Source organism: Chanos chanos, chromosome 16, assembly GCF_902362185.1.
Source record: "Chanos chanos chromosome 16, fChaCha1.1, whole genome shotgun sequence".
In the NCBI taxonomy this organism is placed as follows: Eukaryota; Metazoa; Chordata; class Actinopteri; order Gonorynchiformes; family Chanidae; genus Chanos; species Chanos chanos.
In genome coordinates, this window is record NC_044510.1 from 15,829,770 (window position 1) to 15,844,070 (window position 14,301).

Below are 14,301 nucleotides of genomic sequence, written 5' to 3' on the forward strand. Positions count from 1 at the left end.
ATGATTAAAGAGCAGGTAAAATGAAGGTGGAGAAGTATTAAAGTACATACTAAAGTATTTGTTCATGACTACAGAATCTCACAGTGCTGTCTAAGATTAATTATTTCACAGTTGGGAACTGATATGGCATCTTCTGCTTTCCAGGTGTGTCACTTTAACTTAAAGTAAACTAACTCAGGATATGCTGAGATATACTCACTCTCTCTCTCCCCACGCTGTTGACCTGTCAGATCAGACATGCCCAGTTACTGTGATTTTCCAAGCTGTCTGCACTGACAGCTTGATATGGATTTGTAATTGTATTGTAATTGTACTGTAAAGTGTAAAGTTACAGTACCATTTGTAAAAGTACTGTATATCTCAGTGTTGGTTCAGTTGTGTCCCTACTGAAGATGTTTTTTTTTTCTTCCCAGAGGCAGTAACTCTGAGTCTGCAGTAGAAGTGAAAGCATGAGTATGAGTTTGTGTGTAGAGTTAAGCATCTGTTTCCTGTTGAATTCTTCTCTTGTGTTTTCTGCACAGTCAGCTGTGCCCAGAGGTCAGCACTCCCACAGAACTCCATATCTCTGTACCTTGGTCATAAATGGAGAAATACACAACTCTCTGGTTATAAAGTGTTTGATCATTTGCCAGATGTTCAGGCAAACAGCTTTTTTTTTTATAGTGTAATGAAAACTATTAGAGGAGCACTGCACACACAAGTGTTTACACAGTGTGTTCTCCTAATGCATTAAAGTGAGCTAGCTCTCCAGTGCTGATCTATAAGTAATGAGATGATAGGAAATGAAAGGGACAAAAAATGTTGAACAACACTGACATGGACTAAGAAATTGTTGGAGAAACGGAAGAAGGCCTCTAAAATGGAAGAAGGCCTCTGCATATTGAAGCCAACGGAAGAAGGCCTCGGTATACCAAAAAGGGAAAATGCAAGGTCAGCAAAACATGAAGGCGACATGAAAAGGGTAAAATCTAGGTTATAGTGACAGGGAAGCATAAGTAATGGTCAGAACGTAGTTGCTTCAGCATCCGCTTTGCATGGACTAGCTCAACGCCTGCATTAAGGGTAAAGTATGGTGAGATTGAGGACATGGTATGGATGAGGTGAGATTGAAGACATGGTTGAGTATCTGAGGTAAGATGAGGACACGGTTGAATATTATCTTTTATTTAACCAAAAAAGGACACTTCGGAAATAATGGTGTATGGAATCATGAATTCTGGGAAAACTTGGGGAAGTTTCTGGAAGCGAATGGGTTGGATCATGCAAAACACAGATGATGTAAGGGGTGTTACCATACAACCGTGTTATGTGTTTATTGGATACATAGGTTTAGCATGCAGGTAAAATTTTAGATATAAGTGTATAATTTTCTGTATTATATTCAGTCACTCCCTGGGACCTGACTCAGTTTATTGTATTTTGGTAACTTTAATCCTAGGTGACAAACAACACCCAACAATCAAAAGTTATTTTACATTTACCTCTGAGTGTACAGTGTTTGAACCAAATATGATCTAATCAGTGTGTGACTTAATTCCTTGAAGCTCAGGTCACACTGTGTCCTCAATGCTTTCTGTAGTTTTAATATTCGCTGATGTAATATATGCACGATTTATATTCACTGATTCACTAAAGTGCGCGGGAGTCAACACTGACTCATGTTCTCTTTACTCTCTCATACCACGCCTTCCTCCAGTGTGGTGTAATGGAATAATGACAGTAATACACTTGGAGATTAGGTGTTATGATACCTTAGGTGTTATGATAAGAACTTTATGTTAAACTATAAAATAATCATTTGAAAAGCATAATTTGGAAATCACTGAGAGTGTATGATGAAGTGCATTTTCCTGTTTAAACCCACTATGTATCTAAAACAAGATGCGTTACCATCATCTTTACCACGAATACAGATGGAGTTAGGATATTTTCACTTTATATGCTGAGGGATGGCAGTTATCTAGTACAGAGATTTCCAGTAAAGTATGTACCACCTGTACCGTTGGTTAAGGATTTATCCAGGCCTCTAGAAGGGTAGTTTGAGAAACACATACAGTCATATGGATCGTTAGGTCTGGTCAGCAGTTCCTTTGCTGTGACATAGATGCTGTCAAACTATTGCTTTCTCAGATGAAAAGGTTATATTACCTATTTACTAGATTGTATTGCACTGTATGTCCAAGTGAATAAACTGGGCCTTGAACAACAGTGCAGAGCGCTTACAATGGAGTGACAGCATTTGTGGCAGCTTGTTCCATGAGACATGTATACATACGGTAAACTACTGTTTCTGTCTCATAATTTTACTCAAGCTAGGCACCAATTTTAGGGCCATTATGTTCAACAGCAGAACTTCAGATCATCTTTATAAGACATAGAACATTACAACTGATAACACAAATCACACGCGCGTGCGTGCGCACACACACGTACACACATGCACACACAACAACAACAACAACAGTAACAACAAAAGAGTCAGTCATCTAACAGTATAGCATTAGTGAACCCATCTCTAACATAATGTCTGAAATAAAATAAGGTAAGATCAAACTTTACTGATCCCCAGGCATGGAAATTTTGGAAATGAGTGAGTAATACCGCATCTTGTTTTTCATTGCAGCTGTGGCAAAACCGTAGACATGTTTCAGCATTTAACTGTGGACTGGAACACATTCAGCCTTTAGGGATAAGTGTGCAATACAATACAACTCCTCCCTTACATATTTCCCTTCAGCTCTAGTTAATCATCAGTGATTCTTCACTGCAACTCACATCATGCATTTGACTCTTTTTCACTGTAACAGAGAAGTAGCTCTGGCCTAATGGTTACAGAAGCCAGCTTGCAACTGGAATGTTGCTGGTTCAGTCCCCAGGACCAGCAGGAAAAATGAAGGTGGGGGGAGTGGGTGAACAATGCTTTCCCTTCCCACATCCATGGCTGGAGTGCAGGATGGTTTAAAGGCAGAGATTAAATTCACTGCTCACAGTATGTCTCTCACAGAGATTCTAAGTATAGATAATACTTAATAATAGATAGTGCATAACAAAGTGAATATTGCAGACACAATGTCTACAGTCGTAGGACCTTTTGTTGATGATCTTCAACGTCCACAGTCTGTGTTATCCTGCATAGAAACACTTGGGTGTTGATTAGATTAGAGTCAACTTTATTATCATTGTGCAGAGTACAGGTACAAAGCCAATGAAATGCAGTAGCATCTAACCAGTGCAAAAGCATAGTATTATTTACAGATAAGTGCAGGTATAGTGAGTACTGCAGTAAGTGATGCTATATCTTACAGTATATACAGCATTATAGACAGTGGTGAACAGTATATACAGATATATACATGTGTATATATTAATTATGTTATACATAGAGGTGAAGCTGACAGAGTAGACAGAGGAGTGTATATGTATGGGTTGAATATACATAATAGACAAAAATATTTACAGTATGTTGTATGTACAGTTTAAATAGGGTATTCTGAACAGCATGAGAGGTAAAGCCAGTGCCAAAGAGCAGAAAAACAGTACATATAAGTACAGAGATATGTAGACAGATGCAATTCTATGAGCTAAGAGAACTAATTCAGTACATGTCTACTCTATTTGTTCAGTTAAGAAACATTATTTACAGAGTCTGATATTGTAATCACTATCTGAAACACTTCAAGTGCCCATTAATGTATGAACACAAACATCACATTTAACTACACAAGAGGAGGTCATTGACAGATTACAAATTAAAAGATTGTGTAGATTGATATTTCAGATTAATTTTATTGATGAAAAAACAGATCAACTGAACCAACAAACCAACATAGCAATAACAAACACTAGCATTTTACTATAAGAACAGTATGATCAGTCATGATAGTATGGTGAAGAAAGGTGATGATAATAATAATAATAAAAAAAAAAAATAATAATAATGATAACAACTATGATGTGTAGAAATGATTTTCTCAGAATGGAATTATCTGTGAATATTCTGACGTTGATGTCAAATGCTTTAAAATGACTGGTTGTCCATTTTCACTGAGATGAGAACCCGTTTCAGTAGGAAACAGTTAGTCCTTTTTCCTCCTCATGTTTACTCATGAGTCTCCAGAGGAATCTGTGAAGTGAAACTGTAATGTTATGGGTTACAGGAAATGCAGTTATCATTATAATATTGCTTGTTTACGTAAGAGTAAGAGTTAACATAACCCTTTGGCTTAGGCCCTGTTAGGTTCATTAGCTGATTCATCTGTTCCCTTACTGTCTGACTGTGCTCTCTAAGACAAGCACAGACAAGTAACGGATAGAATAGATACAGACTCTTCATCCCTGCTGAAGCAATGGTCTTGGTGAAACATGTACCTTACAGATTATAATAATATTAGAACTACAAAGTAGTGGAGTCGCTAGAAAACCCAGTGAGTCAGTTTACTCATAATGGTTTTTAATAGGAGACAACAGGTCAAAACTTGTTGGTTTTCATTTAGTCATGAAAAGCTGAGTAAGCATTCAGCATGTGCGTCCCTGTTACCATTACGCACACTAACTACGAGTCTGTGTTTTGCAAGTTGTTCACAGTTAAACTGAAAGTGAGAGAAGATAGGGGATATTACATTTTCCCATCATCGGGGTTGTCATTGATCAAAACATCACCATTTTCCATTATATTCTCATATATCACTTTGCCCACTTTTAATATAAAGTGACAAGTACATTTAATAATTAACATACACTGAGCTGAAAATACAAACTGTGGTTATGTTTGAATGTCTGCTGGTCTTAATAAGGGGCCCTGCATCAATCTGTATAAAAGTATTTCTAATACAGATGAAGGCTGACATGACTGACATCATAAACCTTGGTGACTATCCCTGACCACAAATTCATCTGTCTTTATTTCTGTTACTCTGAAAGTCAGTGAGAAACAGGAATGGGCTGTGAAGGCTGCTGGAAAAGGAGTCACCGGTGAACTGGTATGAATGGAAAAATGAACTGAAAACAGCTCTTGTGCCTGTAATGGTAACAATAGTGTGTGTTAGGGCCGGGCACACCAACCGCAACATAAAGGGGACACAGACAGTTCGGCTCAAAGTCTAGGAGTTTTTATTAAACTGAAAAGCACGAAAAACATAACAGAAGTCAACGCAGCCTGCTCCAAAGTTAAACCGCCCGCCCTCTTCAAGCCAGGCTTGGGGTTTATTTATAGACAGGAGCAAACCATGCTCAGGTGAGCCAGACAGGTAACTTAAAGGTGACACCTACCTGAATAGAAAAGCAGAGAAATAAATAAGGCAAGTCACCAGCAGAGGAAAGCACAATCAATGTCACTGTGCCATCCTAAGGGGCAGAGGAACATAACGGTGTGTAATTGTGAAAACAGTGTTTTTCTGATGCTGTTGTTATACTGTCCTGTGGAACAGTAAAACTTTAGTGAACATGTAGAGAGAAAGTCAGTGTAATCAGTGTAGATGCTGTTAATTTTGTCAAATTATTTTTTAATGAGTAATTTTGAGCACAGGTTACCTGAGAGGGTACTGAGGTTACTGAGAGGATAACTGAATCATTCCTTTGGATGACCAGCCCATGTGGTAGCGAATATAGGGGCGCGTTCAAATTCAGCAAATTGAAGCAAACGTTCCAGGCGAATGGGTTTTCTTTTAACTTTTAAATTTGAACGTTTGTTTTAGGTCAGCATGCTCCGACGACATTAATCCTCAAGGCTACTAATAATAATCAAGGTATCATTTAAAAAATGAAACACCTAACGCTTTAGCTGTATGTGATCTATGCAAGTTAGCCTAAACTAACGACCACAGAGAGCAATACAGTCGCTTAACTACCGCTAAGGATTGATCAGGATAGCGTACAAAAAGAGGCTTTCAGAAAGAGTATCAATGTAACTGACAGTTAGACAACTTAACCACTTGAATTATTGTAAGATTAAATAAAATCGAAAACTTACGTATATTTTCTGGTATAACTCCTACAGTGCGCCTTACCCTCTCGACACTACATTTCAGACACTGCTCTACCAGTGTAACAACCTCGCCTCCTCACTCGCCAGTCTCAGCCATTCCGCGCTCAGCGTCACCGGTCTACTAATCACCGGCCTGATCACTCTCCTCCCGCACACCTGCCCTCACTTTAGTCCGATTACACATCTCCCTATTTAAGATCGGATCAGTCAGTGCGAAGTCTACACCTTCCACGTGTCTACTGAACCGTCTTGTGTTGTGTGTTCTGAAAAGTTCCAAGTTTCTCTGTTCCCTGTGTGCACTCCCCTCTGGTCTCCTGTTCTACCTGTCTGTGTAAAGCTTCTTTTGTTTACTTGTCTTATTAAAACCTCAGTTTGCCCGCACTTGTGTCCTCCGCCCTGGTACTTCCTGACAATCAGAGCTTTACAAGAAGGTTTACTTTGTTATTTTGTAAAATAAACAAAGTAATAAAAAAAAAGAAAAAATGAACAGCTTGGCCGCAGGCAACTTTTTTCTTAAAGCATTTCCTATTCAGTTGTTAAGCATATACATTGAATTGGTTTTAATAACTTTAATGTACTTGAAATGTGCACTGTGCAACTGTATTACCTTGGAAAGCAGTTGCATTACCAAGTAGCGGATCGGGACATACTAAATTAAATGACTCGGATTGGGATCGGGGGCAAAACAACTTGATCGGGACATCCCTAATGAATATATATATATGAATATATATATATATATATATATATATACCTGTTTACACACACACACACACACACACACTCCTCTTCATCCACTAGTTTGTCCTCATTTGTCACTAACATCATGTCAAACTGCAGAACTTTTTGGCCTAAGACCCAACATAATCCAAAAGCTGCCCAACACCCTCAGTATCTTCTCCAGTTACAGTCACAAGTAGAACAGCATGAAGTCCAGACTGAGAGATGGTTTTCTTGGTTTTTCGTTTCCTCTGTCAGATCTGGGTTGGACAGGACTGGGTTGTCTGTGTGTCTTAAACACACCTCTCTGAGAAGAATGGGAGAAAAGTGAGAGAATGTGAGTGGAAAGTGAAACACACATTGTGAAATAAAACCTGCTGCTAAAGCTGTATTCTGTAGAGTGTGCTCTCAGTCAGAGAGTAGATTAGAACTGACCAGATCTTTACTGAGTTTTACTGATCACTGTTCTAATAAACATTTCAGATTGTTCTGTTTTTGGACCAATAAAACTGATACCCTAGTAGAACATTAGGGTGCAGTATTCACACAGGTGATGTGCTAAACAGACGCTGAGGCAGGTTCACGTCTTTACTTTGACACTGATGTTCAAAAAGGTCCAAGGTAACCAACGGCATGCACTGTGGAGTCTTCAGGCAACACCCTCTGTCAAAGAAGGCCAAAGTCTCATTCTAAACAGCCAGTATTCTGTCTGTACAGATCAGAACATGTTTGTCCATTTTGAGTTCTGTTAGTGATTCTCCAGAGGTTTACTGTACATATGAGTGCTCATGCAATGCTACACAAATTAATCAGAAATGTACAGGCACAGACACAGTCAAACGTGCACACACACACACACACACACACACACACACACACACACACACACACATTGAATATTTGAGTCACTAATAATTACACAGTGAACATTGTATTTTAATGTCACTAATCACGTATGTGCTGCTTTTATCTTTGTATAATATTTATTGAACACATCATACCTACCTCATAAGGCGAGGCTTTATTAATGTGACTGTCTGCTAAAAGTTTTGACTATTTCTAGTGATTTGGACATATATAAAAGACTGAAAGAAAGTAAGTCTGTCTTGTTGAAGTTTTCCTGAAGTGACATCATTTTGAGTTACTAACGTGGCCTGACAATTCAGTTAACAGTGGAAGAATGTTCTAAAAGGCTCGTGCACACTTTGAATATTCCAGATATTTATTGCTTACTGAGTTCATAATTGATGTGCAATTTGTTAAAATTAACGACTGAAGGTAGTAAATTGAATATTGGTTGTTACTGACACTTAAGCATGTTTTCTGCTAAAACATACGGTTTAAATATGTAACGTAAGCATTATCTAGTTAATACATTTCAGTGCCCTGTATTTATTACAGAAGCTTAACGTAAAGTTAAGAAGGACATTGTATATTACTTTTGAGTTACACTAGTAGTAGTGTTTCAGCCAGTTGCATACTGGGAAAAAAAGGTACCTTAATTTCTAAAGATGTCTGTTGAACATAAAAGTCAATGGAAATGTGTTGATCACAGAAATAGTGACTGACTAGAGTAAACATGTGCTTTATTGAAACTGTGAAAATGTTGAATGAACTGATGGACTCTAGTGAACTTAAGCAAGGAACTGAACAAAACATAAAGAACTGAAATGCATAGGGCAGAAATGTGTTTTGAGTTGTGTAATAAAATAACCAGAGATGTGATCTGGAGTGAAGTGAGACGCACCGTGTCCTCATTGCCTCTGTTTTAACCTGCTTAATACAGGTTACATTTATATTACTGTCATACTCATCCCTGGGACCCGTAGCACACACATTCAACACTACGTACACTCCGCTACAAACATATATTTACGTCAGTGTCACGCTGTAGACGTAACATTTTCACACTCGATACATTTCCACACCAGTAAAGTACACTCACCACAGTAAACATAACACGCACGCTTAACCAACGCATCTCACAGTCCAGTATCACTCGTCATGTGACACTATCAAAATCTGAATGATTAATGAAGTAATATTTTTATGATGTGAACTGGCCTCCACATTTAACTGTATATTGTCCACCATAAGCACAGATCCACAATGATGCAGAAGAAGTGGTATGGATGAGATGTTTTACTGGTGCATTACAGACCTTTATAATAAACTACATACTCACCTCAGCTTTATTTCCTCCATAGTCAATGACATAAATCGGAGACTAACAGAACTGTTGACAATTGAAGAGAATACCTGTTTTGTATGACGCCCCTGCAGATAAAGTGTAGTAACTGTATACGTGATGTGTCTGTGTCTTGGAACAGTAATTACGTATAATTCCTTCCGTTTGAAATCGAAAGTGTATTCGGAGAGAAGGAAAAAATTTGGTTTGAAGCTCTTCACAGGATAAGAAGCATTTATGCAAGGAATTTGGATAAGGTAAGAATACAGACATGTGATTTCGTTTGTCCTGTGATTTTCTTAGATTTTAATTGTTGTTTTTCTGTTTCATTTGCATTGTTTTGAGACTTTTGGGGTACAATGGCTTAAAATGGCGAAGGCACCCGCACCTCCTGATAAACGCAAGATTTTGAACATATAATATTGCCTCTAATGTTTAAATGAATTAAGTTTAACACTTTGTAGTCTGGCGTCATTTCGTATGCGCCGTTATGGCGTAGATTTAGTTTTTCCTTTGTTCAGAATTTACAGAAAAGACTTTTTCCCTCTTGCATGATTTCATTATTTATTTATTTATTTTTCAACACATCCTCAGCTATAACTCTGACCGATCATGTTGTCAAGATACCATACAACTGTCAACAGCACGAAACACAGCAAGAAAAAAAAGACGGAAAACAATAAAACTAGAATTTTGAGTAGTCGATACCGGAAAACAGGAAAGCAGTTTTTCCGCATGTCTTTGGGGCTAATTGGGCAACACATGTAAGAGGATTCGAATAAAAATATCATTTTCAGTTAAAATTTAACATAAAATTGACATCATAAAAACTCCGTTTGTGGTTGGTCCAGCAAAATGAACAGGAACCGTCGAAAAGGCCAAAGTACGCACTTTCGACTTCTCATCACTGCTTGTCACTACGTGCTTCCAGAGCTGAATGAATTAATCAGAATGCTCGCTGGAACTTTATTACTGTGTTTTAAAGGCTAATCATAGCTCCAGTTAGAGTAGATAGGAGATTGATCTAAATATCAGTACTTTATCGTTTATGATTCGCTCTGCTGCATAGTGTTCCGCTGGAATCCATTCAATATGGAAATGTGACACGTTTTCCGTTTGCCTCTCTTGGATGTGGTTTCGGATAACACCTCACACAGAAAAAGGATATCAACATTACAGAGGAGAATGACACCACTGCAAAGACACCAACGCAAAGACAGATACAAACAGTGCGGAGAAGAGAAAAATAATTCATTCAGTACAGATATCAGACAGTGTATGGTACTGTACATAGTAGCACAATTCAGAGTAAAGGCTCAGAGCAAAAAGTCATTTAGTCATGTAAGGCTTATTGTGAATGTGTTTTATCTATGTGGGTATCATTGCTATTTATATGGAATGATTACAATTAGTCATTTTAATAATAATAATAATAATAATAATAATATTTATTTAGAGCCCAATATCACTATTTATAGTCTCAAAGGGCTTTACATGTGTATAACAAAGTCAAATCAAAATTATATCATGCATAAGTTTGAGAAAATAGATAAGTCTTTAGTTTTGTTTTAAAGGTATTGATAGAGTTTGCTTCTCTAACTTCTTTAGGTAAACCATTCCAGAGGAAGGGAGAGCGGTAGGAAAAGGCTCGGTTGCTCAGTTCTAGCAGCAGCATTCTAGACCAGCTGAAGACTATTAGTACTAGAGGCAGGCAGGCCAGAGTAAAGAACAGTGCAGTAATCGAGGCGAGATGTGACGAATGCGTGAATAATGGTTTCTGCATCAGCCATACTTAGAAAGGGCCTAATTTTAGCAATGTTACAGAGGTGATAAAAGGCAGTATTGGTTGTGTTCTTGATATGAGTGACTAGCGAGAGACTAGAGTCAAAAATCACACCAAGGTTCTTAGCTGAAGAGTTTTGAGAGATGATGCAGTTGTCAAAATTTAGAGTAAGATCACTAAAAAGATGCTTATGCGTAGGGGGACCAATGACCAGCATTTCAGTCTTGCCTGCGTTAAGCATCAGGAAATTTGAAGACATCCAACCCTTAATAGCACAAAGACATGCCTCAAGGTTAGCCAATTCAGAGCGGTCATTGTGCTGGATAGGTAAGAAAATCTGAGTATCGTCAGCATAACAATGGAAGTTAATGTTGTAACTACGAATAATGTCACCCAAAGGGAGCATGTAAATAGAGAATAGAAGAGGGGCAAGGACTGATCCCTGAGGAACACCATAGTTAAGCTTACGGTATTCAGAGGTCACATTATTATAGTGGACACACTGCTTTCTCTCAGAGAGATAAGATTTAAACCAAGAGAGTGGCAGGCCACGAATGCCAATTTGGTTTTCCAAGCGATTTAACAATATAGTGTGATCGACTGTGTCAAATTTTAAAAGTGAAATAAAGTACATTTTAAATGAATGCTGAGGTTATGCATGGGTAAGAAATGCAAAATAATTATTTCATTTATATGAATTGTTCAAGACCTCTTATGACAACTGAAGTAATTGTGTGTGTGTGTGTCCAGCTCTTGGTATTCATTTTCCTCCATGCACTGCTATCAGTATGAGAATTTTAAGAGATGTGATTAAAAACACTAATGACACTGCGATTAAAGCTCCTGTGACTTTCATACTGGGGATTTAACCAGCTCTGACAGACCTGTCACTAAATGAATTATTAGTATAGAAAAATTACACAGATTTCCTTTTTGTTTCTTTCAGTTTCATGCCCACAGCACCACATTAATAAAGACTTGGTCTCTTATAATACACACTGACACTGTAATATACTGAGTCAATTTACCCACTGTCCATGTTCATGTCTCTTCACAGTAAATCACAACTAAACTTCAGGATTTGGACTTCAGGACACTGAATGGAAGGAAAAAGGAAACCACAGAGACCAGAAATAACAGAGCTGGATATTGATAAATGATAAGGACAGTTAGCTCAGAAATTTGGCAACAAGTAGCAGTCCAGGTGAGAGAAATATTAATAATAATTATATGACTATTACCTTTATCCATATCAAAGTCATTAAACAACCAATGTGAGAGAATATTTATAACAATTTAACTTATAAACATAATAATGCAGATCAGACAATACTCTGCACAATTACCTAATCATGTTTTCTCACACAGATACAGCAGTGGTCAGGACAGAAGGGAGAATTTCTCCACCTCCTCACAGTGAGTAAAAATATATCCATTTTCCTAATGCGGAACTACTTACTAGTCCTAACTGGTGTCTCTGGTCAGAGATTACTAGTCTTAACTGGTCTCTCTGATGAGAGATTACTAGTCCTAACTGGTCTCTCTGATGAGAGATTACTAGTCTTAACTGGTCTCTCTGGTCAGAGATTACTAGTCCTAACTGGTCTCTCTGGTCAGAGATTACTAGTCCTAACCGGTCTCTCTGATGAGAGATTACTAGTCCTAACCGGTCTCTCTGATGAGAGATTACTAGTCCTAACTGGTCTCTCTGGTCTGAGATTATTAGTCCTAACTGGTCTCTCTGGTCAGAGATTACTAGTCCTAACTGGTCCCTCTGGTCAGAGATTACTAGTCTTAACTGGTCTCTCTGGTCTGAGATTACTAGTCCTAACTGGTCTCTCTGGTCAAAGATTACTAATCTTAACTGGTCTCTCTGGTCAGAGATTACTAGTCCTAACTGGTCTCTCTGGTCAGAGATTACTAGTCCTAACTGGTCTCTCTGATGAGAGATTACTAGTCCTAACTGGTCTCTCTGATGAGAGATTACTAGTCCTAACTGGTCTCTCTGGTCACAGATTACTAGTCCTAACTGGTCTCTCTGGTCAAAGATTACTAGTCTTAACTGGTCTCTCTGGTCAGAGATTACTAGTCCTAACTGGTCTCTCTGGTCAGAGATTACTAGTCCTAACCGGTCTCTCTGATGAGAGATTACTAGTCCTAACTGGTCTCTCTGGTCTGAGATTATTAGTCCTAACTGGTCTCTCTGGTCTGAGATTACTAGTCCTAACTGGTCTCTCTGGTCAGAGATTACTAGTCCTAACTGGTCTCTCTGGTCAGAGATTACTAGTCCTAACTGGTCTCTCTGGTCACAGATTACTAGTCCTATCTGTTTTACTGGGAATCAGTGCTATTATTTTGCCCCCCTCTCACTTTTGTGTGTTTGATTTTAGTTCATTTATCTTCACTCATTCACGGATATTAAATAACTAGTCTGTTAGGGAATCCAGGACAGACTCTATAAAATTAAATGTTGATGTGATTTTACCTCATGTTGTCCACCTAAAATAAAGTACAGCACTCAATAAGACCATAAGAAAGCATGGGGTAAAAAGACATTGCCTCACCCAGGTAAATAAACATAAAACACAATATCATTATAATCTATATGAACCTCTGTAACCTCAGGGTAAATGTTATTATAATCAGAATAAGGCTTGATAACCTCATGGATAAATTTATATCTATGTTTAACAGACTCACAAGAATCATTCATGTGACTAATATTTGATACAGTATATAATACTGTGTATATTCTGTCCCCTTGCGTGTGTGTCTACTGTGCAATGTGAAATGACAGATAGTTAAACACTCAGTACAGAGAGGCTTGAATGAAGACCCAGGCGCAAAAGTAAAGTTTAGTCATCTTTACTTGTATGTCTTGAGTAATCATGTGGCTTCTCTAAACACTGATTTTGTGAAAACAGAATGTAAAATGCAAATAATGTAAAGAGAATGTTACAGATAAACGCAGTATAGCTTAGGCTATAATATGAACTACAGTATACAACAGCGCTTAGTAACTGAGCTAGTGTAACAGTATGGCGAACACAGTGGTGAACTGCTTATGTTACACAGCATCACAAAGTGTATGCAATCACTAAATATGCACACACATGCACAACTTAATAGTATAGATGAACAATGCCACTTAGAAGCAAAACTTTTCCAAGGTTTTACATGAGCAGAAAAAAGAAAAAGATTTATCTGGCAGAACTATAAAATGCCTTCTAGAGTAAATGCTGGAGACAAAATGGCAGAACGAAGTGTGATGTCACAAGTCACGTGCATGAGCGACACCAATGAGAAAGAGGCTGTCTCTTAAAGTGACCTCACTTAAGGCAGCCTTTCTTACTGCACTAAGAAATGACTGGTAGGAGGTACTAAAACCCAGAATGATTAAGTATAACATGACAGTGTATCTCATTTTTTTTTTTAACCCTCTATATCAGGGGTGTCAAACTCCAGTCCTGGAGGGCCGGGGTCCTGCTGTTTTTCTTGTAGACCAACTAAATAGAATCTCTGAATGGCTGAAGAGTGTCCACATCTGTTTTCAAGGTGAAAATCAACAGGTAACTAAGTGGGGAAAACAAAAATCAGCAGGACCCCGGCCCTCCAGGACCGGAGTTT

General features: G+C 38.1%; 1 protein-coding gene across 1 annotated transcript in view; it reads left to right on the forward strand.

Annotated features, from left to right (window-relative positions):
* LOC115829244 (GTPase IMAP family member 8-like) overlaps positions 1-14,301 on the forward strand; it is a 34,648-nt gene continuing 20,347 nt past the window's right edge. Inside the window, exons 1-2 of the mRNA XM_030793305.1 lie at positions 1-15; positions 522-537. Of these exons, the coding sequence (XP_030649165.1) occupies positions 1-15; positions 522-537 (31 nt within the window). The remainder of the gene's footprint in view (positions 16-521; positions 538-14,301) is intronic.